At 35.4% G+C, this 27,524-nt stretch overlaps 2 protein-coding genes across 10 annotated transcripts in view; both read right to left on the bottom strand.

Moving 5' to 3' along the window:
• Nucleotides 1–27,524, bottom strand: part of LOC131430001 (FERM, ARHGEF and pleckstrin domain-containing protein 2) — a 111,936-nt gene that overhangs the window by 45,278 nt on the left and 39,134 nt on the right. The gene's annotated exons all lie outside the window — the stretch shown is intronic.
• On the bottom strand, nucleotides 19,253–26,621 carry LOC131430003 (uncharacterized). The gene is made up of 4 exons (XM_058594611.1): nucleotides 21,049–26,621; nucleotides 20,457–20,983; nucleotides 20,096–20,395; nucleotides 19,253–19,970 (listed from the first exon to the last, which is right to left on the bottom strand). The coding sequence occupies exons 1-2, from the start codon at nucleotides 21,686–21,688 to the stop codon at nucleotides 20,667–20,669; spliced, it is 957 nt and encodes a 318-aa protein (XP_058450594.1). The 5' UTR covers nucleotides 21,689–26,621; the 3' UTR covers nucleotides 19,253–19,970; nucleotides 20,096–20,395; nucleotides 20,457–20,666.

Genomic DNA, 27,524 nt, shown 5'->3' with positions numbered 1-27,524 from the left:
ATGAATAGAATAAAGATCCATCTGAGACTGGAGGCTACAGAATGGAAATGGGAAGCCAGCAGAAGTGAATAATTCTGGCACACGCCCAAAGTACACTTTTAAAAAATGTTGAGCTAGGTAAGGATCAACGACCTGTCCCTCACAAATATCTGCCAATTTTAATTAGCAAAGTTTACAAAGCGTACAACAGTAACATTGATGAAATGGCAATATTGTTGTATCATTGTACAGTCTCTATTTCAGTGCTACGGCAACTATTTACGTTACCTTTTATTTATTTATTTGGGACACCGTAAGTCAGGTCACGTTTCCAAACGGAGTAATGGCATGTATCCAGGCAAACCTTACTGCTCGTATTATATAACGAAACGATGCTTTCTCAGTGCCAGATGGAAATCTTGCTCGAGCACTCGGCTTACGTGACCCATTTAAGTATTTGCGTTGTCCTTATTCCAACGAGTTCGATGTTACCACCACCAACCGGGTCACAAAACTAATAATGATATTATCGAAGTTACTCTCGCAGCACATGTACAGTATCATCCTTCATGTGTGGCATCATATTGAAAGCAAAATGCTTATCGCAAGATTTGTGATAAGTTCATGGGATGTCATTAGTGAGAGTTTCTGTTGTGAATAGAAAAACTCTGCACACTACGAAAAAAAACCTTGCGATTTTACATCATATAAGATGCACATAAACTGGGCGCTGCAGTTTATGGAAATTTCATGTTAGAACATGATTGGTTAATGGCAAGACATGAAATTCATTAAAATAAAAAAAATATCGATAGCGACAGCCGCGTCTTGAACCAAGAATCTTTGGAAAAATACGAAATCACAAAGTATGTGCGCTAATCGGCTGACCCACAGAAGCACTAATCTACTTGGTTGATAAATGGTGCAAATTACAGTCGGAACCAGTAAAATTCATTCTAATCCTTGTATTAACATTAAGTTAATACAAGTAGAATTTTCCGTCATCTAACAACTTAGGTTTTTATGGATTACATCGTATGTGGTATTAAGTACCGTGTAAAATTCAAGTTTAGTTTGTAGCTGGTTTTTTTTTACTAGAATTGAGCCTTTCACTAGAATTAAGATCTTAAACATATAATTCAATGAAATCATTTTGACGATTGAACAACCCGTAATCGTATATTATCATAACCATTTTATTATTACTTATTTATTTGACATCGGATTTAACCGTAAGGTCATTCGGCGAGATGTCAAAATCATTTAATAAGCCTGTATTACGGGAGAAAAAGAAAAAAGCTTGTGAAACTAATAATTTTGTGATTATACAGGGGTTTTGTTAAATATGATACTTGACGTTTTTTTACACAGATCTAAATTTCTATTGCATCATCTATAACAAAAAGCATTCATCATATAAAACATTATTTTACGGGTGATTTCGAAACTACAAGCTAAAATAAATGAAATTAACAAAAACTTGTTTTATTCCAGCTAAAGGTGTGATGGTGCCTTTCTCATTTCGTGAGAAATCGGTACATGTTTCATATTGCAGTTTTTGACAATCTGTTTCCGTAACCTGTCCGTCATAGCTTTAGTAAGGTTTCACAATCATCAATAAGCAAGATTAAAAGTTCAAGTAGTTTTGAAATCTGTTTTAAAAATTTCGCATTTGTTTGTGTCGTCAATTATATGATGGTTGGATATTTTTAACTTCCATCAACCTGTACTTTCAGAACCGGAAATTGGATAAGCCAGTTACTTGAATCTAAATTTAATTGGTTCAGCAAAAGTGACTTTTTTCGGTTATAAACTTATAAGACCTGCATGCTACAAGAATTCACTGAATAGTTTCAAAGAAATTATTCCAGTTTTCATACCAATATCTAATATATTAGGTTAAATAAAAATTCCATTCGAATATTTAATTCAGTTACAAAGACTATGTTCCAATTCCAGTTAATTGATTTATATAGGGTGGGACAAAATATTGATTTCAGCTCCACCAAACTTTTCGTGTTCCCTTTGGGTCCCATGAGCACCGTGCAAAATTTCAGCTCGGTCAGGGAAACTATATTTTCGCGCCCGAGGTTTAAAGTTTATATGGGATTTAGTATGGAAAAATTCCTTTTTAACGAAAAAATCGACTGGAAATCAATCTATGAAATCTGTGAGTGTTATTTTTTAGGGAAATTTATCAAGGAGGAAAAAGGAAGACGACAAAACAATTTGACATTTGTAGAAAAAGTTATTAAAGGAAAACCGAAACAAGGTCCGAACAAAGGCTCATTCATTAATATATCTAGCACCACTGCTGCTATTGGTGGTAATACGATTTTGCCTTCTTTTATTATGCTATAACGGTATATTTGAGTTGTTAGATGTCTTCCAAAAGTTTGAAGACTTTTTTAAGCGACAAGCCTTGTTCCAAAAATCACTGTAAAGACACAAAAAAGTCTAACTTTTTAATTTGAAGAAACAGGTTTATGGAATCTTTTACAATATTTTAGATAAAGTCTAATCCAACAACTTTGCCGAAGACATAAACTCCATATCTCTTATAGTTTAGAAGATATAAATGGTACTGTTTTATGCCTTAAATTTCCTACGAAAATATTACATGCACTGATTTTTAGAGTTCAAAGGTTGATCTCCAGCCGATTTTTTTTGTGAAAAGTAATTTCTTCATACTAAATCCCATACAAACTTTAAACCTCAGGTGCGAAAATATAGTTTTTCCGATCGAGCTAAACTTTTGCATTGTGCTTTTGCAAGAAGAAAACGAAAAGTTTGGTGGAGCGAGAACCTTTTCATCTTTTCCCATATAACCCCATACCTCTCATGCGCTATTTCTATTAAAAAATAGAATGAAATTAAACAAACCAAGAGAAATCCTGGGCTCCTGTTACTTTTGTGTTTGAAATTCAAGTTAAATAAGAAGTAATATTTTTGATACAGCAGTATGAAACAAACATGCATGTGAATATTATGGGCTGTTTTTATTGATGACATCACTACACCACCGCACAGTGATTCGAATCGATAAAAACCTGTTTTTAAATTCACCTAGTGGTGTAAAGATGCCTTTCTCATTTTCACTTTCTCCTGTATATCACAGCAGAAATTCACGGAAATACTACAATTTAAAAAAGTTTAGAAAATAGTTTTGAAGATTTCTGTTGCATAATACTGCTACATTGATATACTATATTTGAATTTAAGTTGGTGAAAATCTATTCAATCATGTGTGAGAAAGTGAAGTGAGCTACATTTGATTAAATTTAATGACTATTGTTCGTAGTTCCGCAACCAAAAGCTGGATATCGGCATAGTGACATTCGGTTCATTCAACCATACACTAATATGACCTACCAATTTATTTACGATTCTCTATGAAGATTTGAATTTTGGGAAAAAATGTACTAGTAGTCAAACTTGAATAACATTCAGATTTTTTATGGGATTATCAATGGTTGGTTTATTTGGTTACAGACTCTCATGGTCGGCAAACTAGAGAAATTAACTAGCAAATATAAAGAGGTAGTTTATGAAAAAAACTTGAAACTGCCATTTGTACACTAAGCACCCAACCTCCGGAAGCAGGGATTTAAACCGAATGAAAATTGGAAGTTTGTGGAAATCGGTTCAGTCATCTCCGAGAAAAGTGAGTGACAATATTTGTCACACACACACATACACACAGACAGTTGCTCAGTTCGTCGAATAGTTTATGACATTCGGCCCTCCGGGTCTTGATTCAAAAGTCGGTTTTTGCATTGATTGTATAGCCTTTCTATATGAGAAAAATCGTTGCCAAAGAAACTATAGGTCTAACACAAAAAGGTTTACATTTTCTTTTGAACCTCCTTAAAATCAAATTTTAGTACATAACTTTTTGCGCAATTGTTTTCAATGCCTACTATGTTCGAAAAAATTACTAAAACCGGTTTTAATCCACCTAGTAGTGTAATGATGTCTTTCTCATTTTACTCTTTTTACTCGCAAGAAAGACTGTTCATTGAATAGAAATAAGAAAGAATGTTCGAAATTAAACAAAACAATTAAACGAAACGAACCTGCGTTTCTTTTACTTCTGCATATCTAAGTCGAGCTAAACAGCATGAATCAGCAGCATAAAACATGTAGTAGGATTATTATTATTATTATTATTATTATTGACGTCACTACACCACATTCTTTCGGCAGCACTTAAAATAGCTAAATTTTTATCAACTGCAGCACCGTCTTTTACCAATATCACACACTAATAGCAAACATCCGTAAACGTTTCGTTTTCTTTATAGCGTGTACGAAATAAAACAAAGCACTCATCGTTTGTGTTCTATTCTTCCACGTTGTACGTACCGCTGTTGTATTGTTATTGAATATGGCGATTTGAAAGCTTTGATACTCATCGCCCTGTAACTGCGGAACTGGAAGTCGGATCCGGATGAAATTTCACAGCAGCCTTAAAGATAATCGCCCTTATTCTGAATAACGACGTATTGATTTTTCGATCGAATGTGTTTCGATCGAATCATAGCTACCTTTGATTTTGCTAGCGTTATTAGGAATACGAATGAAATACGATCAAAAAAACGATACGTCGTTATTCAGAATAAGGGCGAATATCAGGTTTAATTAAAATCAAAATTTGTGAAAATCGATTCAACTATTGCAGGGAAATCGAAGAAAGTTCTATTTTTGGAGTTTTTCTTCACCACTTTTGGTGCTTCCGGAACAGGAAAAGGGGGGACCAGTAGTGACGAATTAAGTTTTTATATCAAGCTCTGCAAACTAGAAGAATTTATCAGACAGTTTTATGGGATTTTTATCTGTTTTTGACCATCGTTTGAGAAAAAATACTAATGAAATGGGAAATTTCATGTTTGTTTTAATACCATTTTATTGGCAATCGTGTGTCGTGATCTCGACTATATTTTCGGCTCCACAACGATGTTCTCACGTAGCATATGATAAAACTGAGATGGAATGACTCATTCTACTTGTTAGGCTTATTATGTTCTAAACCTACTATCTTGAGAGGCAAGAAATGTATCTAAATGCTTCATTGCCTTTCTCTACAGACAGGGCAAATAATTGTCGCAACCACGGAGACTCCCAGTATCATATACCATTCCACTCAGATCGATGAGATCGTGAAATGATGGCACTTATGAAAAAAAGAGCGAATGGTACTTCTAAACCACGCTCTGGAATTTCCCATGAACTTTACCTAATACACTTCAATCGAAGTGATGTAAACAATTTGAAAACTTTAGAAAAAGTACGTTTCATTTCCCACATTAAAATTCATTGGGAACATTATAAACGGCATAATCGTATTGCAAACTTAACGCAATGTCGTCGTTGCCAAGGCTTCGGCCATGGAACCAAAAATTGTCATATGGATATACGGTGTTTGAATTGTGGTAAATCGCATTCGAAAGACGTTTGTCCAATGAATAAAACCACTGATAAATTTTCATGTTCAAATTGCAATGGAAATCATAAATCCAATTATTTGAAATGTCCTGTCAGGGAAAAAATTTTAAACGCTCGTTCGCTTAGACAACAAGTCAAATCAAGGACCTTAAATTTACAGAACATACCTGAAAATTCTTCTAAGGCACCTGCCAATTCGTCTTCTAACGAAAACAATTTATTGACAGGTAGATCGACCTCGTCATCATCTTCTTCTAATGTCAGTTATGCTGGTATATTAGGTAGAAATCTATCTCCTATTTCTTCTAATGTAAATAATCAAAACACAGGACCGCCTTGCAGTTCTTCTTCTAAAGAAAACAATTTATTAATAGGTAGACCGGCCAAATCATCTTCTTCTAATGGCAGTCTACCTACAAATATTCCTTCAATGCCATTCGCTTCTTTAAATGAAGTCGATTTAGGCGATATAACTGAAAATAAAATGATCTACCTACAAGATCAACTTTTTCAAATGATCATCCAAATGAATTCGACTTCATCACTTTTTGAAGCATTTCAAATCGGATGGAAATTTGCAAATAACATTATAATGAATTTAAAATTTAACAGTGATGTTAAATAATTATTTGAATATTTTAAATTGGAATGCTCGATCTTTGAAATCGAGTGAAGATGAATTTTATAATTTTCTCAAAGTTCACAAAATTCATATTGCCATTGTGACAGAAACTTTTCTTAAACCAAATGTAAAATTGAAAAGTAATCCACATTATGTGGTTCATCGATTTGACAGGTTTACTGGAATTGGTGGTGGAGTTGCCATTTTTGTCCAACGGCAAATTAAACATCGAATTTTACCTTCTTTCAATACTAAAGTTATTGAAAGCTTGGGAATCGAAGTTGAAACCATTCATGGAATTTATTTCATCGCTGGAGCATATTTGCCATTCCAATGCACCGGCGAACAATTAAATTTCTTTAAAGGCGATTTGCAAAAACTTACAAGATATCGATCGAAATTTTTCGTAATAGGGGACTTAAATGCTAAGCATGTCCAGTGGAATTGTAGGCAAAATAACAGTAATGGTAAAATACTTCATAATCAACTCTCAGCTGGTTACTTTACAGTTCTTCATCCCAGTAATCCTACTTGTTTCTCTTCCGTGAAAAACCCGTCTACAATTGATCTGGTTCTAACAGATCAAAGTCACATTTGTAGTGAACCGATTACTCATGCTGATTTTGACTCAGATCATCTTCCTGTAACATTCAGACTTTCCAACGAAGCTATAATTAATCCAATTAGTTCTATTTTCAACTATCATAGAGCTAATTGGTTGGATTACAGATCTCACATTGAAAATCATGTGGATCATGAAACTATTTTAGAAAATTCTGCGGACATCGACACAGCAATTGATAATTTGAATCATTATATTATCGAAGCTAGAAATCTTTCAGTTCCCAAAGCTCAAACTAAATTAAATTCTCCTATCATCGATGACAATCTTCAACTGCTCATTCGGTTGAAGAATGTTCGTCGACGACAATATCAACGTTCTCGTGATCCTGCTATGAAAAACATAGTTAAGGATTTACAAAAAGAAATTAAACATAGATTTACTCTTTTGCGAAATGAAAATTTCGCTAAAGAAGTTGAACAAATTAAACCATATTCTAAACCTTTCTGGAAACTTTCTAAGGTTCTTAAGAAACCTCAGAAACCAATTCCTGCTCTCAAGGAAGGAAATCAAATACTTCTTACAAATGGTGAAAAAGCTCAAAAGCTAGCTCAGCAGTTCGAGAGTGTCCACAATTTTAATTTAAACGTTGTGAGTCCTATTGAAAATGAAGTCTCACTGAAGTATGATCAAATTTCAACCCAAGTGTTATCACACGATGACATTATTGAGACGAATTTTGATGAAATTAAATCAATTATTAGGAAACTCAAAAACATGAAGGCTCCTGGTAATGATGGAATTTTTAATATTCTTATTAAAAATCTTCCCGATGTTGCCTTGAGACTCCTGGTTAAAATTTTCAACAAGTGTTTTTCATTAGCTAACTTCCCAAAAAGATGGAAAAACGCTAAAGTAATTCCTATCCTAAAACCTGATAAAAACCCAGCAGAAACATCAAGTTATCGCCCAATTAGCTTACTTTCTTCTATCAGTAAACTTTTTGAAAAAATTATCTTGTTAAGAATGATGACTCATATAAATGAGAATTCAATTTTTTTACCAGAGCAGTTTGGATTTCGTCATGAACATTCAACTACTCATCAACTTGTCAGAGTAACGAACATGATAAAATCAAATAAATCTTCTGGGTTATCCACTGGAGTTGCTCTTCTAGACATAGAAAAAGCATTCGACAGTGTTTGGCACAAAGGTTTAATAGCAAAAATGTCTGATTTCCAGTTTCCTATTTATTTGATCAAAATGATTCAAAATTATTTAACTGATCGTACTCTTCAGGTTAGCTATCAGAATTGTAAATCTGAACTGCTACCCGTACGAGCCGGTGTTCCGCAGGGTTCGAGTGTAGCTCCAATCTTGTATAATATTTTCACTTCTGATCTTCCAAATCTACCCGTTGGTTGTCAGAAATCGCTATTCTGTGACGACACAAGTCTGTTAGCCACAGGTAGAAATCTAAGAGTGATCTGCAGTCGCCTACAAAGAAGTTTAAATATTTTCAGTGATTATCTGTCAAAATGGAAAATTAAACCAAATGCAGCATAAACGCAATTAATTATCTTTCCTCACAAGCCAAGAGCTTCTTTTCTTAAACCAAACAATAATCACATTCTCAAATTGAATGGCTTGGAATTGACATGGTCTGATCAAGCTAAATACTTAGGTTTAACGTATGACAAAAAACTCACTTTCAAGGATCACATTGAAGGAATCCAGGCAAAGTGTAATAAATATATTAAATGTTTATATCCTCTTATAAACAGAAATTCTAAGCTCTGTCTAAAAAACAAATTGTTAATTTATAAACAAATTTTCAGACCAGCCATGCTTTATGCGGTACCAATTTGGTCAAGCTGTTGTTCCACCAGGAAGAAAACGCTTCAAAGGATTCAGAATAAAATTCTGAAAATGATTCTGAAGCGTCCTCCCTGGTTTAGTACAAATGAGTTACACAGACTCACAAATATAGAACCATTAGATGTAATGTCACATAATATTATAAGCAAATTCCGACAAAAATCGATGCAATCTTCAATTGAATCGATTCGCTCTCTGTATTAGTTAGTAAGTTAGTATATAAGTTCCTTTTCCCCATTACACAATACAAGTAGGTTTAGAATTTTCCCTACACAAAAATCTCAGAATTGCGGAAGCAAATGATGTCTTCATGGTAATAACCAAATCATATATATATAACAGGGCTGAAAAGTCACCACTTGTGGCTGAAAACCCAATTTAAATCTTAATAATTTAATTTTAACTCATATTCCAATAAATAGTTATTTAAAAAAAAAAAAAAAAAAAAGATCGTGAAATGTTTGTGTGAGTATGTATGAGCGTGTATCTTTCAATTTTCTCGGAGATGGCCAAACAGATTTCAATAAGCTTTGTTTGAAAGCTACTATTGAGACATGGATCAAGTTTGAAATTCGAATGGCTGTCAATTTTGGTTCCGGAGATAAAATTGAATAAGATTTGTATTTTTTTCTTACCGCTCAATTTTCTCAGAGATGCCTTAGCAAGTTCCAACGAGCTTGGAATCATTTGAAAGCTAAATTTTAAATATTAAAAAGCTGTCGTTTGCAGTTTTTGGTATAAGTGATGTAGCCGTCTAACCGCACTTTTTTTATCGGTTCAATTTTCTTGACGAAGGCTAAACCGATTTCAACATGCTTAGGTTCATTTGAAAGCTACTATCGATTCATTGGTCAAATTTTATGTTTAAATACCTTTCGTTCCAGAGATATAATGATTGCTGTACTAATTTCAATAAACTTAGGCTCGATTGAGAGATACTATTGAGTAATTGATTGAACTCGAAGTTCAAATGACTATCGCTTCTGGTTCCTGAGATATAATGGTAGTTTGCGACAAAATTGTTGGAGTAGTTATTACGCTTCAGGTTGGCCAAGAAATTCTCGATGGGAAGTAGGCCTGAGTTGGCTCCAGCTGCTCCAACGATCGTTTGAGTGGTGGGCCGACGCCTGATCCGGCCAGAACACCGCGTCTTCGCCCTTATGGTATTTCTTGATGAACGAAGCAACTTCTAACAGGAATTTCCTACTATAAATGTTCTCGTTCACGGCCAACCCGGATCGAAGAAAAGGGGTTTTTCTTCGCTCCGGGAACGTCGGCCGTCTGGAACTGGGCTTTCTTGCGATGCGATGGGCGTATCCAAAAAGTGCCGCCCAATGTCCCTTTTGGAGCGACAGAGCTGTCAAATTTTGCCTGCTGACTCATGGGTTTCTATGATTGATGCTACATGGGTAGTTTAGTCAGTGCGGGTGAAGGTAAACCCATGAAAAATTAGCAATTTATGTCCATTTTTTAATGCAAACGCTAACGCTGCAAATCTAAGAGAGAACTACATTCATCATGCCTACAACCTACAAGGGGTGCGATTTTTGGATGATGCCCACGTGATTTGTAATTATTCAAAGACACATTTCAATTTACAACTAATCCCTGATCAGCTCACAAAATTTATGTCAATGCTTGAAAAGAATGACGTTTCATAACATATTCATTAACCCCTAACCCTAATAATTATGAGTCTCTTTTTCGTAGCAAATTGAAAAGTCCAGGATGATGGATGTGTTAGTTTGCGAATTAGGTCAATTCTTACTAGAAAAGCACTATTAAATCCAATTTGCGATCGATTCGGAAGCATCTTGATTGCCGTCCAAGTCAACTATAGTCGTTTTCTGACTTATTGCTATTACTATTGCTAGTCGAAGTTCAATCAGAAACCACAGAAAATCGCTAACACTCGATCCCTGATGAGCATAGTCTGATTTCGATCAATCTTCAACTATGAAATGTTAATTTACTCTAATCCCTCCTATTACTGAAAACTATTTTGTTGAACTGCACTTTGATGTAGTAGGTATACACTGTAATCAGGGCCGCCTAGAGGGAACGGGAGGAATCCTCCCGTGCCCGGGCTTTTCCGAGGGGCCTTGAAATCCGAAGACTCAAAGTTGTTTTGTTAAAATAATGTATTTATATTCCTATCCGTGTCAGCCTCCTAAATGTCCCTGACTCAACTTTATTTTTCGATACATCCATGCAGCGCGAAGTGCGTGGAATCCCGGATCATCTACGTTCGACGGAAATCCCAAAAATATTTTCAAGTAAGTTCAGGCATATTGACTCTGAGAAAATGTTTTACACGGACGGATCGCGAATTGAAGAAGCGACAGGGTTTGGTATGTTCAACAATAATGTTTCGGCCTCATTCAAGCTTCAAGAACCTGCATCTGTTTATATAGCAGAGTTAGCAGCAGTTCATTATAGTTTGAGTGTAATCGTCACATTATCTCCAAACCATTATTTTCTCTTCACAGATAGTCTGAGTGCAATTGAAGCCATTCGCTCAAACATGACTGGCAAGACTGAACCGTTTTTCCTGGGCAAAATAAAACAGTGCCTGAACGACATATTGAACAATAATTATCTAATCACTATAGTCTGGGTCCCGGCTCATTGCTCCATTCCTGGCAATGAAAGAGCCGATATTTTAGCCAAACGTGGTGCTATTGAGGGTGAAATTTATGAGAGACCAATTGCTTTCAACGAATTCTATAGCTCGTCTCGCCAAAGAACACTTGCCAGCTGGCAAGCTTCTTGGGATAAAGATGATCTGGGTCGGTGGATGCACTCAATTATTCCGAAAATATCGACAAAGGCATGGTTCAGGGGACTGGATGTAAGTAGGGATTTCATTCGTGTGATGTCCAGACTCATGTCCAATCACTACACGTTAGATGCACATCTCCTTCGAATTGGGCTCTCCGAGACTAATCATTGTGCTTGTGGCGAAGGTTATCGAGATATTGATCATGTCGTTTGGACATGCGTGGAGTATCGTGATGTCAGATCTCAACTAATAAATTCTTTGCGTACCCAAGGTAGACTATCCAATATCCCAGTTCGAGACATTCTTGCTTGTCGTGACCTTTCATACATGAAACTTATTTATCATTTCATAAAGAAAACTGGAGTTTCAATTTAATAAAGGCCCCTTTCAAGACTTAGTTCTGATCCCAGCTACGTCCATGAGTTCAACCAATAGCTAAATTAGAATAAAAATAATGTAATGATACAAACAAACTCGAAACAGTTTATGAAATTATTAACAAAATGTCTGAAAATAACAGCTTATTTTATAATTTATAGAAGTTAATCGTTTGGTTCAAATAATATTTCCGAGTAGATTTCATAATTAATGACGAGTTACCTAAGATGATATTTAAGTAATAAGAGAATATGTTTTAATAAATGCAAAACGTTGTGACTATGTTAGAATTAAATTAGGATAAGAATATTATGTAAAAGTGATGCTAAGGCGAAGAAAAACTTATGTAAACTGCCTTAAGAAATAAACGTATTTATGAAAAAAAAAAAAATAATGTATTTAAAAATCTCCTGATTCGAATGTATTCCCATATTCACAATGTTTTTTTCTATTTTCATGTTTAGAGGCCCGTAATATTGCATTTTTCTCGGCGGCCCTGACTGTAATCTGAAACGGAACCGATTTATAATCTCGATCAAAGCACATCAATGTCATGAACACTCTGAAATAGACACCACACACCACTACATGACAGCTAACCTTATCGAGCTTATCCTTCTTTATTAAAGTACAAACAGACTGTTGTTTGAAAGCTAAACCTAACATCGCTGACCATGTTCAGTTTAACTGCGGAATATCGGTGTAAAAATATCCATAATCTTTATTCTATTTTCGTGATCAGGAAGAGTGAGGCAATAAATTATTCACCACAAAAAATTCCATTATTTCTTATTTACCTTTCGACAGGCTTTCGTTATCGTTGATGCGGCGAAGTTTATCCGTAGGTACGCAATGGAAAACGTCCAGTGGAATGTATTGGAATTGGACGAAAGATAAATAAACAAAACACCAGTACTGGTGGAGGAGCATTCCTGAACGCAGTCACCAAGACATCAGGTTGTTCATTATTTTAGTGTAACTGATCGCTTTTGACATGTATTCTGATGTAGTGTATTATATTTTAGCCATCACAGGTTATAGGAATACGAAGGAAATTTATAAAACAAAGAAGAACTACGAATACTTCTTAAATTTAACACATTTTTCATTTCTTTCTATACATTCATCTAATACATAGAAAGCGGTTTGTTATCTGTGGGCTTTTGCATAATAAATAAAATTTCCGTTAGGATGTTGAAAGCAGAACTGAAAAAAAGACTGAAATGTACCAAACGTTCCACAAATTCAAATAAACAATTTCTTCTCTTTGGTGAAATGTTTGCTCGTATGTCACTGGCCCTGTAACCGCACATGTCGGACTCAGAAGGAAAGTGATACGAGTTATTTTTAGCAGTACAACTGACAGCCATTTCACAATTTGGCGATGGAACGGTACGGTATGGATAAAATTTCATTTCCTATTCGGATGTGATGTTGCAAAACACACATACGATATCACTCCCGATGGCCGTAATTTCGATAATGGACGGGAATTGAAGAAGGCTCGCGGCATAAGAGCGACAAAAATAGAAAATGTTTTTACATGGACATTCCGTGGGCTATGAATGTGATTGTATTAGGATCCATTTGGAATAGATTTTATGCATTTGGGACATAGTAATTAGATTGAATCGGAGCTTCTTAATAATCGGAGAGGTGTGTTTCTATATAACGATATCACAGCAAAAATAATCTGATGATTATTCGGTCAAAAGCAAATGTTGGGATTGTTATACAAATGAAATTATTTCAATCCACATAAAATGGCACTGCTGTAGCCATTTTTTTGTTTTTCGCACAGTCGATTATCCAACCTCTTAACTTGGAACTCCATGTTATCTGATCCCAAACCGACATTTTAATAATGGCATGTTTTACTACTGTAAAATTTCAGGCTTCGTCAAGCATGTTAACATTTTCTCCCGGTCACTGAATCTAAACAGGGCCTTAAAAGAGGTACTTTACGACACCAATCAATTTTCATCTGCCAGATCTGCCGTTGAGTGGCAAAAGCAGAATGTTTGCAGCTTGGTTCGTTTGTTTATGTAAATGATGAAAGCGGGTGAACTGGGGAGACATTTCTATTGTAAATTCCAATGAAGTGTATCTTCACGAGCATGACTTGTTAGAACGGTGGTATTGGATACACTTCATTGTCCATAATCTATGGAATATTGACATTGTACACAATTGGTATGTAATGAAACCAAAATCTCGTCACTTAACTTTTGTCAAAAAAAAGTTGTGATGGAGAAAAAAATATGATCGGTAAGATTTTAGAATGTGTATAATGAGTAACATTATTATACTTGGCACAGCCAGTCTGTGTAATTTTTCGTTGAAAATAAATAGGAAATGAAATTTACTAACTATTCCCTATTTTACCCAAATTATGCATGCATACAAGTTAAATGTTCCCCTTGAAAATACTGTAATTACCACTGTATTCTAATTTGTACTGTTTTTAAATTGTACTGTATTTCTCAAATAAAAAAAAATACTATATCTTAGACGCATCGAATTCCGATTTTCCGAAATGCAAAATGTCTGTGAAAACAGTAGCATCATGTAGCGAATATAAATACATGCAAACAACAATTGGCTAGTTGTTTATGTTAAAAGGTCGATTGGAAATGTCAAATAGATTTCAGGGTGGCAAGTGAATTAGCGATTTCCATTTCCCGGTTTTACCATAAAAATGAATGAAGCATAAAAATTCTTGCAATTTTCTTGAAAAATCAACACATTTTATTTAAACTTCTTGCTTTTTCCAATAATGCTCTTAAGCGCAGCTTTCACATCATATTTGATTATTGGTGGTGTTTTAAGAAATATCAGTTATTTTAAAGCCTAATGATGAAAAATTAAATTTGAAGTCTTATAATTAAAATTAAATAATTATTTTTTGAGCTATTCACTACCACTGAATCAGTCTTTTTAAGGCAATTTGGAAAATCGGTCCTTCTTAAAACTTATGTAAGTTAGGAGTGTATTCTAGAAATGTGCGAAACCGTTCATTTCAAAAAACTGTTGAAAACTTGATAGTTGTACCGAAAGAATTAGTTCTATTGAACCGTTCTTTCGTTTTTCTGAAACTTTGTATGTTTCTTCGAAAATAATATGAGAGCTACAAATTATATTTTGCAGTAAACAGATTCAATAATAGTGAGTGCTTTTTGCATGTGTTCTACCAATAATCATTCTCTTTTGTATACATTTTCAAAGTTCGCGAATTTTTACCAGATTCCTCAAACCAGCAAACGTTCCGAAAGACGCAACTTATTTGTACACATACTCAAAGAACTCGATTACTTTCATTTCTATTGAGAAGAATAGAAAGCTATCATTATTCAATAAAGAATTCCAGTTCACTGAATCTTCGAGGAGAACTAGTTCTTTTGGACCGTTCGCGGACAGACCATAGTGTATTTCAATACTTATTTACTTATTGCACTGCTTATATGGTATGATATCAGAACCGTTTCGACATTGCAACTGAGACAGCAATTTGTTTCCAACTGCCATAAGCATAAGCCACTGAAGCTTATTTGACCAGCTGTGCAGTGCACGAGGTGCACATGAGGACGAGACGCCACTGCTAACAACGTATACGATATTCTTTCAGAGTTGGGTTTTGGCGAGATAACAAAATCCTTCTAGAATTCTTTAAATGTACGCTTGTCACTTTGGAAAAACAGCAACAATCTATGCCTCTAGTGACTGAGATGATCTAAATTTGATTCTCCTATCATCGATAATCTTCGACTGCTCCTTCGTCGACATCTATATCCTCATCATAGCTGATAATCTTCGAAAAAAATTAAACGTAGATTCACTGAACAGGCTCTTACGAACTCTTAAAAACCAATTTCAGCTGTCAAAGAGGGAAATCAAATACTCCTTGCAAACGGTGGATAAAATGAAAGTGAAATCAATACCAAGATTACTACACAAGTATTGTCACAATTTGACATTACTGAATATTTTTTTGTGAAATTAGGGGAATTATTGGCTGACAACTAAAATCACGGCTCCTAAGAATTCTTAAAAAATGTATTAAACATGTTACCTAATGTTACTTTTACCATTATGCATACTTATTCTGAAATTTGAATACAAACACTAGAAAAGGTCCTGAGTGTAAATGACAGCTCCAACTTTCGATATACTGTTAAAAAATGTTGGAAAATACAGGAATACGCCGTAATAACAGCAAGAGAAAATAAACAAAGAGAAACTTTTTAATTGCACTTGGAACCTTTTCTAATATTTGTCGAGATTTTATAGAAATCCAACAGAAGCATCCAAATTATCCTTATTTTTCATTATGAGCTTTCATTGTGCTGTTATTGATGACAACTAAGAAAGCTCTTATTGATTTAAAATTGCTGTCAAACCCATACAAAAACCGTTGAGACATGAGGTGTTGGTCCCATTTTCAATGGATTGTGCACCATTGAACCTGTGTGGGACAATAAGATGATTCAAAACTTGTACTGAACTTCTAGTTCAAACACAAAATTGTTGTATCAGGAAAATCATGATGCTGAAAATCGTTACTAAGATTAGGACTAGTAAATTGTTTCCCGAATTTGCACTAAAATTCCCGACTTTTTCCCGGTAAAACCAAATTCCCGACTTTTTCTAGGTTTTCCCGGTCACTTGTCACCCTGCAGATTTGTTTCTTTCGCTCCTTTTTATCGTGGTCTTTTTATTGTTTATTTTTGATCAAAGCGCGTAACATCAATTTTGCTAATTTAAAACAGAAGACAAATCAAAAACTTTCGTTTTTTCAAAAAAAATGTAAAATTTTTGCAAAACATGTTTTGTAATTTTTTCAAGTTCATGTGGTGGTAATGCAGAGAAAAAACAGCTTTCGATGGGAGTTCCGGTAACCTAGTATTACATACCTTTCTGCTCAGCTCAACGAGCTTGAGTTTGAGAGTGCACTTTTTTACCCTTTTTCTATTCGCATCAATTTTCTCGAAGATGGTTAAATCGATTCTTAGGGTTGTTTGAAAGCTACGTTGATGTAATTCGTTTCTCGATCCGGTTTAGGAAATATAATCGTATAAGTGACTTATCTAACAGATTACACTTTTTTCAATCCGTTCCATTTTTCGGAGATGACATTCCCGATGCAAATAATCTCAACGGGCAACGTGCGGTCGCAGATAAAGTTCAAATGGATTTTGACGAACATTTCCAGTTCTAGAGATAGAAGCGCTATCGACGAACCGCCCATTGTACAATTTTCTTGATGATGTCTTAACCAATTTCAACGTACTTTGAAGCTTGCAAAAGGGTCAATGATCAAGTGCAAATGTATTACAGCTGTTTCTTTCGGTTCCGGAAATGTTACTGAATGAACGTCGTGAGCAACAATCTAGTAATTTCCTTAACAGCTAAAATTTTAAATTTTGGGTCCCATCTCCATTCAAATGAGAGTTATTTGTCTGGACTTGATGACATTCGGGTGACCATGAAACTTCCGGCCAGTCACAGATCACAAACAATGATAGAATTCACTCACAAGAGTGTTGAGCCTGTTTGGCATTGAATAAGGTTTTACATTTTTGTCAATTCTATCTTATTCCAATTCTTTTAAGAAGTTAGAGACTTTGATTTTCTTAATTGCATTTTTTTCCCACTGACTCCTATTTCATTTTGTTCTCCTAAATGATCGATATACAAAAAGAAATGCAGTACAGCGTAGTCTACAGGTAATTGTCGATACAATAACAAATTCGTTAGTAAAATAAATACGAATCCAACGATCGATATCTTTGAAGAAAACGTACTTTACCCTCCTAACTGTGAGATGATATCTGTTTTTTGTCGATCCACATGTTTTCTGCATCAATAATCGTTTATCTCTAAAAAATGGTGACTAGGAAGAATAGTAATCGATTGCTTCAATAAAATAAATAGGACAAAATATTTATTAAAATAAAAGGTACAATTTCAAATAATAATTTTCTTGAATATATTAGAGTAAATTGAAAATTTCGTTTTATCGGTGGTTCTAGTTGAAGACAGTTACAATCGATTTAGTTATTAAAATGTATGAGTTCGATGATAATGCTGAATTTCCAATATAATATATATCACGTCAAAGTCGTGATAAATACAAATCGAGCTAAAGTGGTATGCCAAAGAGTACGCTATCCAATCTTTCGATCTCTCAGAATTACGATTACGAATCAATTGAAACTGTGAATTCGAAGATCTACCAAGAATTGTGCTTAAAAAACGCTGTCCTGTGAAACACTGGCCAAACTGTAGTTATTTTGTCTGAAAGTGCAACAAAAAACATTTATTTTGATTGTTTGATGTCCAGCCGAATGAAATTTCTGTAATCTCGAGGCGACTAGGAATCGAATAATCTATTAACACTTTTTATTCAGTTCACCCACCCTTCATTTATCATTCTAGGCTGCAACACCACCTACGCATTAGTTATACGTCTATACTTGCACGTCTCACGTTAGTCAACGTGAACATTTTTCGCATCACCTCCCGAGATAATTACCCTGCACTAAACCCTCACTGTGCAACGAACTGTCACACATAGTACCTGTTTTCGAAAATGAAATTAGTTGTTAATACCGAGTACCCGTTTTCAGACTAGATCCTGTCGAAAACCAAATGGCAACCCATCAGTTTTTGTTTCTTTATGAACCAAACTCATCCACTGGAAAGATTGCGATCCCTTTTTGCTCTATCATCCTTCGTTTCATAGTGGAGAAGTGGTTCTTGGTAGGTGCCTGCAACATACTTCTGTCCACACCAACCAACGAGATACTGACGGCAGAGTTATAAATATTCATTTTCAATCACTGAATAATTTGCACCTTCAGTTAAATATTACTGAGCATCACTTCTATGCAAGTCGCTGGATTACTATGATGAATATTTTAATTTTGAAAGGGATCCGAAGTACATTCGGCTGGGATTTATTCATATTCACTATGAAATGAATACACTGTTCAACTCATCAATGAAGAATTGATATTCGAAACAGTGCACTGTTGCTAGATTTGAATTTGTACTAGTGATCATTTTTTTCCATCTGTGCTGACTTTCTAGAGAGGTTACATTAACATACGTCAATGTGTAAGAAAGTAATATGAGAATGATACATCATTTTCGTTTCCGGTAGAAGGCAATAGTTGATTAATTTGATGTGTAGAGCATTTATTTATTTACTCTTCATTGTCTCAATACATTACCGTTAAGTGGGAAGCTACTTTTTTCGATTGATCGGTTATCTTCAATTTTGTAACGTACGGGGTAGATTTCCTTTCGAGCTGCAAATATTTCTAGAACATTACACATTTCCATATGTACGTAGACGTTCTTAGAACAGAATTAAACACACCTTTGCATTACAATGGGTTGCGTTCGTGTATTTTTGTGAGAAAATTTTTTGAAATATTCACCTGGTTGCGATTTTCTTGTATGACAAATAACCGAGATGAGAAAACAAATACAAAAATTGCAAACGTCCAATGATTTTAATTATGTGATTGTGTCACCTTACTTTCAACTTGAAAACAATTTCAGATAGTCATCATCAACTCAACCAATTGAATGAATAAATTGACAATATTATGAAGTAGAATGAAAAATTGAAAATTTCTTATGATTTTTATGGAAAAATATTCTGAAAAAAAACTTGAATAGATGGAGATGGTTATAGCGAGATGAGTATGGGTCAAGTTTTCCATACTTGAGAACCAAATGAGTATAAGATTTGAACCTTCATAATCGAAATAAAAAAGCATAGGTGCGTTTCGGAATACACTCATTTTTAGACAATTGTTGAAGAAAACTGACGGAAAGCTTATCTTTTCGAGACAATTTTATTTTACTTACTGGGGTGACATTATTGTGTCAAAAAGACTTCTGTTCAACTTTACAAGAAGAATGTTTCTCAAATTTTCTTCGCTGATTCCCGAGCGACGATCGGTCATGATCAACGGCAATGCGCTAAATGACCTTTCCACTGACACTTGGTTTGAAGGTGTAGCTAGAACAACCGAAGCTACGGCAGAGAGTTCAGGGTGTGTGAGATGTCTATCCATCCAGTGCTTCCACACATTGTATGCATGATGTTGTCTAGGTTCTACATCAAGAGCTTTGAGTTGCTGTAAGAATTGTGTTCTTTCCGTTGTTCCCGAGGAGGTAGCACATTCGCCGAACATTGCTGTGATGAATGAATCGAAATCATCTTTCTTTGTGGACGCTGATATCTCCAAAGCTGTTAACGGAGTACTCTTTTTGTACGAACGAATCTTGTTGTACGTTTCAATCACGTAACTCTTAAAATTGAATGGATTATAAAAAATATATGTATGACTTAAGCACGAATTTCTTTATCTTCAATATAAAAAAATTCGTGCTTAAGTCATATATATACATGAAACATGAATTTTTCTAATCCTACCTGTATCTGCTCTTTTTCTTCTGCTTTAAATAAATTTGATCCCATATAATTCAATCGAGGATCCAAATAAAGGGCCATTTTGAAAACTCGTGAATGGCATAGATTTTTCAACCGAATCGTTAGTGCTTCTGTCAATGGTGTCGAGAAAGGATTATTTAGTTTCGATACTTCCATTATAGCCATGAGCCAAGTAGAAATCTGGTAATGAAACATGTTCTGCCTGCATATTTACAGTGCATGAGTATAGAGGCTTGAAAGCTTGCTCGTAATTTTTAATAAAGTCCCACGAATCATCAAGCTCTTAAATAAATGTATAATTTCGTACAAGTTCAACATTAGAAAACTTATACTAATAGCTTACCTAACTCTGGGAACTGTTGTGCCAACTGTTTGAAAAAACTTTCTTGCTGAAGAAAACTCAGCATCATTCTATAAATTCCTCCCCATCGGGTCTGTCCCCAAATTGGAGGATATGTTGCATTCGACAAAACAAAATTTGGCTTGTATTTCATATGCCTAATTTTTTTTGCAATTTCAGTAACTGCTTTCACTGAAGAATTCGATTTGTCAACTACATCAGTATAGCTAACTGTAGGGTATGAACAGTACAACGAACCAGATTTAAATTTTCTTGCAGTTCATTGCTTAAAGCAGATGTGAAGTTATGTAATTTTTTATCTTCTTCTTCAGTATCGTAATCATCATTTGAACAAGCGGTCATTAGTTCTACTTCTTCCTTCAGGTGACGTACCGTTGCCAACATGTTGGGCCCATTATCACACGTGATAGAAAATATTGGATCAATTCCTACTCCGAAGTTTTGAATTATCTCCAAAATTTTAGTTTTTACAAAACGCGCTGTCTGACGTTCTTGAACTTCTATCATATCTGGAATAAATTTTCCTTGTATTTGTGATTTAATAATTTATTTGCTCATTTTTGTGAAAACTTACCCAGGGTACGGATTACTATCACGTCATTGATGGCATACTGGGCATTTACGCCTACGATATGACGATTTTGCCGAGACGCAGAATCAATTTTAAGGCTGAATAATTTGTTTTGCAGCTCTGAACTGATTTCAGCGCGAATTCTTTGTGAAATTTCTTTTAGAAAAGCTATCATGTTGCCAGTATTTATGGTAACACCAACAGCAGACGCCAATGGATCAATAATTTGCTTGAAACCATCCCATTGGAAACATCGCAGCGGAAGATTGTGAAATGCTATCATTTTCAACAATGAATCCATCAAAAGCTGCTTGTCAATAGCCACCATTCGCTTAGCAATAACTCTCTGCTTCTTCATTGACACCTCTTGATCTCTAATTAATCCGTTTGTCTTTGCCAATTCAAAGTGTCGGGTTCGGAAATGACGGATGAAGTTCTGGATGTCATTTTTTTCCTGCGCATTCTGACAGCCACTTCCGGCGTCAATACAACATGAAGCTTTACCATTTGTGTGGCCAATAAACCTCAGTGCAATTTCAGTCAAAGTTGTTTTCTCCTCATTTCGTTTCTGTCCTCTATTTGAAACAGGTAAAGCCGTTGAAGTTTCTTCCAATGTGCACATATTTTCGACAGGCTCAAGCATCTTCGAATATAACACCGTTTATATAGAATCAAAATTTTCACTGAAAGAAACTTATTTTATTCAGATGACGTTCTTCAGTTAAAATATTCAGCGTGAACTATGATTGAAACCCGCATATGAAGAGCATATGAATGCATTTCTCGATGCCTGGTCTAAGTATCATTATTTAACTGTTTCAAATCAAAGCAGTCTCTGTATTTTCGCTAGCTGAAAATGCTTGAGCAATGCATGAACGAAAATCAATCAATTTCGTTATTCATTGATAGTGTTCGAAAATTGTTGACACTGACTGACGGGAACGACGCCACGTTTGCGGGTTTTCAAACGGGATATCCTGGCAAATGTAGGGAGCATAATTTTATTTGCCGTGTCGTGACTGTCACTATGTTGAGAGATGGAGTCTTTCATCCTTCTCACAATACCACTTGTTAAGCGACATGAAAACGTCCACCAAACGTGACTCATGAATAGAAAGAGTGAGCGCTTTTTATTCGGCATCGCATTTTCCGACATTGATGAAAGTACGTTTTAATGAAGGGGTTAGTTTCAAGGCGTGTCTCTCAGTATCCACCTACTGCGGAATAGTCCTGATTATCGCGGGTGCGGAAGTTGGTCGTGTGAAATAGCGTACTGAAATGAATTCCGTCGATTACTGTAATGGTGATGGGGTTTACAGACGATCTCGTAGTCAATAAAAGCAAACAGAAAAACAAATATTAAATTCAGCTTACGATTGAAATTAATTTTTTTAGATTTTTTGTTCGTTGCCTACACTCAAATACTGCACTGAAGGGTAAAATTTCAGCTGTTGGTGATATTGCTCTCATACATTTTTATGTCATTATCGCAACGAAACAACTTCATTGGGATCAATGGCAAAGGATGTGGACGGTTGAAGAAGCAAATAAACCCGGAAATAGTATAGTAATTGGATCACACAGGACCAACAACTAACATCAAAATGAATCAATTATAGCTATAATAAGGTCTTACGATTTCGTTCATTTGGTACTGTCTGGTTTTGAATGTCCAGACTCGAAGAAATAGGGCACTTCAAACGCCTACTGATTACTGGTTGGTCAGTTCGAGTATGATTTTATTTCTATAGTGTGGCACAGCAGGAGTCAGGGTAGTTCTGCAGCTCAGCTCAGAGTAAGTGTATGTAGGTATATTTGAAGTTAGCGACTAAATGAATGAGGCCAAAACGTCATTGCCACAAACGGAAACCATTGTGGGGGACTATATCAGAAAGTGCCTCCTACTACCGCTTGGCAGAGCGATATTCACCGAAGCCACATCTCAGCTAGGGAACATATCGAATTGCGGTCCGATGGCGTGGTTGCATATCTACCTCCCGCTTGTAGTCCCACGTAGCGAACAATGGTGGTACACCTTCTGAGCAATAGTTCACAGGTCTATTCAATATTCGAATCACCGCTCTAACCACAGCCATCCCGGGGTGAAAGTTAGTAAAGGAGACGTACACATTCAGCGTTGTGGGTTTTATTGGGCATACCAAATCCAATTACAATGTTTTAACATGTATAGTAATTGTTCCTATGTTCATCTAATTAGTCGAGACATTACACATTTTTTCAAATTTTTGAAGAGGGAAGGAGAACATCGTTCTTTAGTTAATAGATAAGCAAAACGACGGAACTGAGGTGATATTGGTACAATCACCCTACCTACTAACATGCGACTGCCAAAAGATAGTAATATAGTTACTAACTAGCATGTACGGTAGAACTCTTGGGAAGAATACCGTTGCATACAGTTTTACCTCTTCGCGCATCTTGAGTTAAGTGTTCAGACAAGTTTGCGTAATGAATAATAATGCGACCGTGTACGATTATTATTTCGATGATTGATACTCCATCTATCTATCAGTCGCTACGCACTGAATATAGTGGGAGAATACAAAGCTTATTCCATTCCATTATATTCAATCTGGTCATTTTTCCAGGGTGGCGACCAACTCCCTGCTATGAACGCTGGTTCCTGAAGCCAACGCTTTTTGCTGTGGTGACGTTGTTGTCAACAACGTTTTGTGTAATTCTAAGACGTTTGGCATGAAAGAAAATTAATTTCGTTTTCGGAAATCTCAAAGAGAGTCGAATTTTTATAAAAATTTTTTTCCGTGATTACACCCAATCTCGACGTTTCCGCGATTCGAATACATTTGGTATAAAAAATTTTCAGAAAAACTTACAACCTCAGAATTCCTGTACAATCCAAACTTTGGGCTAAGTTGATGATGTTATTTATTTATGTTTCCTGAAACTGATATGGTTCGAGTGCTCTTGACTCACAATTAAAAGTAAAACATTATACGCCTTTAGAGTACATTTCAAGGACTACTACCTCTCTGGCAAGATTTAACTGTTGGCTCTAACTCATACGGCTAAGTTTTCCTCTTTCCTAGTTCCATGGTATTTGTTGAAAGACTTCAGTCTTAATCAGGACTATCAAATAAATCAAACATCGAAGCAATTTTACCCCACGCGGAGAATGGCGGGCTTACCCCAACGATGCACGTATTAGTAAACACTTGTTCAAATTCATCATTCTTAGAATCCTAGTGTCGGCAAATTTTATATATCGTTTAAAATAGCTTTCAATTGATACTTTAGTACTATACGCTTAAACTTTTGAGCAGAAAAATAATATCCGTTCTTCCGTGGCGATATCCGTTTTGTTTTGCTTTTCTCACATAGAAAGGCTATGCAATTGGCATATTGTCGCAAAACTGAAATGTAGAGGCGCTGCTTGTTTAGAGATGATACTTTCAGCAAGAGCTGTCGAATCGGCATAAAAATTTCCACCTTTTCAACGATTTCTTATGAAAACGGGCAAATTCATTTGAAAAATCAAGTTGAAGAAAAAGTTTTTATTCTGAGGTGGTAATATTGATATTAGTTCATTGTGCGGAATCTACCGTTTATTCAGAATAGAGCATTAAATTCAGTTTGATACCATTTTTCAAATGCCTGGAAATAACAAATAAAAGATCCAAAATAAATAGTACTCGATCGCTACACATTCTAGTACTCGAGATATCAACATTACACTGGTTTCTGTTTAAAAAAATGTTGATCCGAAAAAACCTAACCTTACCCAATTTTACACATTTCTGAAAATTTTTCATGTTTAATCGTAGTTTACACTAAAAAAAGTCTTTGAAATCGATTTTCTTCTACTCCGAGTGTACTTTTATTGCTGATATCTATTTGTATAATAGAATAAACGACAAATATGTTGGAAATCACTACTTTTATATTATACCTTTTATTGGTTCCATTTTTCATTGGGAGGTGTCGCTACCGGTAAATCAGCTTTGCGACAATGTGCCAATATGTTTAGCATATAGAAAGGCTATGAAACCCGACTTAACAACCGAGGCCCGGAGGGCCGAGTTTCATATACCATTTGACTCAGATCGTCGATATAACAAAATGTCTGTATGTGTGTGTATATATATATGTGTATGTGACAAATAATGTCACTCAATTTTTACAGAGATGGCCAAACCGATTTTCACAAACTCAGACTCAACTGAAAGCTTTTATGATTCCGTAGACTGCTATTGAATTTTATACCAATCCGACTTCCGGAATTACATTGCAGGGTGAGAAGCAAATAAGTGACTTTTCTTAGAGATGGTCCACAATCTGCTATTGAATTTCATTTTTATCCGACAAGGTAATAAGTGTAAATTAGTGAGAAGAGCCGAACTGATTTTTTTCGGGAATTTCTTAACTGATTTTCACAAACTAACATGCGAATGAAATGTCTAAAAATTCTTTAAAAAATCCCCGAAATGTCGATCTGGATCTGATTTCTGGTTCAGGTATTACAGTGCGACAATTGCAATTTTTTTTCAATTTCATAAATATTTTTCCACAAGTGTTGGCAAAACAAAGTGCAAATTTTTATAAAACTTACTGGTAAATTCATCTAGTTTGTAGATCTTGTTTGTTGGTGAATATATAAACCTACTTTGGGACTACCAGCTTTTGGTTACTGGTTCCGGAACAACGATAATCGAAAAGAAAAATACCAAAAACGCAACTCGCTCTGATTTAACAGCTACGGTTGAACCGATCTCCACAAATCTCTATCGTGAATGGAGCACGTGTGATTTGTTCGATTTTTTATAGCGTAAACGGGAGACTGAAAACTTACAACGTTTTCAAAACACAACCAAATTCATCGGCTATGATTACATTGATAATAACAAAAAAAATCTAAAAATAATAATATAATAATTGGAATTTCTTATACAGCAGTAACAGGAGCACAGGTTTTCGTTTGGTTTTATTTTCGTTCGATTGACTCAATCTAAATAGTGTATGAGAGTTGAATCAACCAGTTTTAATTCAAACAATAGCTTTTTCGCTGAGCTTATTATATGTTGGTCGAAATGCTTGATCGTCATAAAATTTACGACACAGATAAGAACGAAATTTTCGAAGCAGACTTTATAACTATTTAAACTTGTAAGCGTAGCTGTTTGATGGCCGCAAAAAGTTTTTACGCCTGTGACGGTATCGGACCGGCTCTGGAAAAAAATTGTCAAAAACTCCATTGAAACTTGCATCGATTTCTAATGAAATGTTAATGAGAAAGGAATCATTACACTACTAGGTGGATTAAAACAGGTTTTTTTTCAATTTTACCTGACATTTGAAAGCTTGTAGTCCAATTTGTTTCGAAGTGTTAAAAATCAGAAATATAGGAAAAATGTGTGTTGTTAATTGAGTTGGAAAGAGGATATTTAGTGAAATACCAGGCAGGTGGCAGGCTTACCCACAGTGGCGGGCTTACCCCCACTTCCCCTATTAAAAATCATAAATTGCTCAATACGGAACAAAGGATTCAAAAGTCGAGGAATTTGAATATCAATTATGAAATTGATTGTGAATACAGTCGCTTCACGTTAAAATTTCATTGTATTTATTATTAATTTTAACTTTAATTTGAATAATATGTTAAATTCTGTTTATTGTAGTTTGGTTAAGGAGTGTATCGAAAAGTAGTTAGCAACATTGATTATTTAATAAAAAAACGAATAAAAACATATTTTGACATCAGTTTTCGATATATTGTAGAAAAATTACATTTTTATGCATTTCACTGATTATATTGAAGAAAATCCTAGTTTCAGTGAAACACTCGCACTTTGGACTTGACATTCTTCATTAAATTCTGCACAGTTACTTTTGTGACTTTCCTGGTGGCAGCTGTCCAGTTTTTTGAACTCCTGCATGTTTTGGGACACTGTACCTTCCTTCCGAAAGTGCCGCTTGACAATTGCCAAATACCTTTCAATTGACCGAAGATCCGGGCAGTTCGGTGGGTTGATGTCCTTTTCTACGAATTGTACATTATTTTTTGACAACCACTGTAGAACGGAGTTGGCGTAGTGGACTGAAGCCAAATCCGGTCAGAAGAGAGGAGGAGCCTTATGCTTTCTGTACAATGCCAGCATTCTCTTCTTCAAACATTCTTCCTCGTACACCTTGGCGTTAATTGTGCCCTTCATGAAGAAAATCGACGACCGCAAACCACAGGTACAAATTGCTTGCCAGACCAACACCTTCTGCCCAAACTTTTCCATCGCGTCGTCCAGGTCCTGGTATACCGATTTCGTATACTATTGCGGTCCGGGCAGCGCTCGAGAGTCTTCCTTGGCGTAGGTTTCGTCGTCGATCAGGATGCATCCGTCTTTATACTGTAGAATCCGGTTATACAGTTTTCGCGCGCTTGTTTTGGCCTGAACTTGCTGTACCAGGGTCTTTTTCGGCACCTTCTGTTTCTTGTACGTTTTCAGGGA

This window comes from Malaya genurostris, chromosome 2, assembly GCF_030247185.1.
Source record: "Malaya genurostris strain Urasoe2022 chromosome 2, Malgen_1.1, whole genome shotgun sequence".
Classification (NCBI taxonomy): Eukaryota; Metazoa; Arthropoda; class Insecta; order Diptera; family Culicidae; genus Malaya; species Malaya genurostris.
Note: the sequence above shows the minus strand (reverse complement) of the source record. Positions and strands in the feature narration are given on the sequence as shown.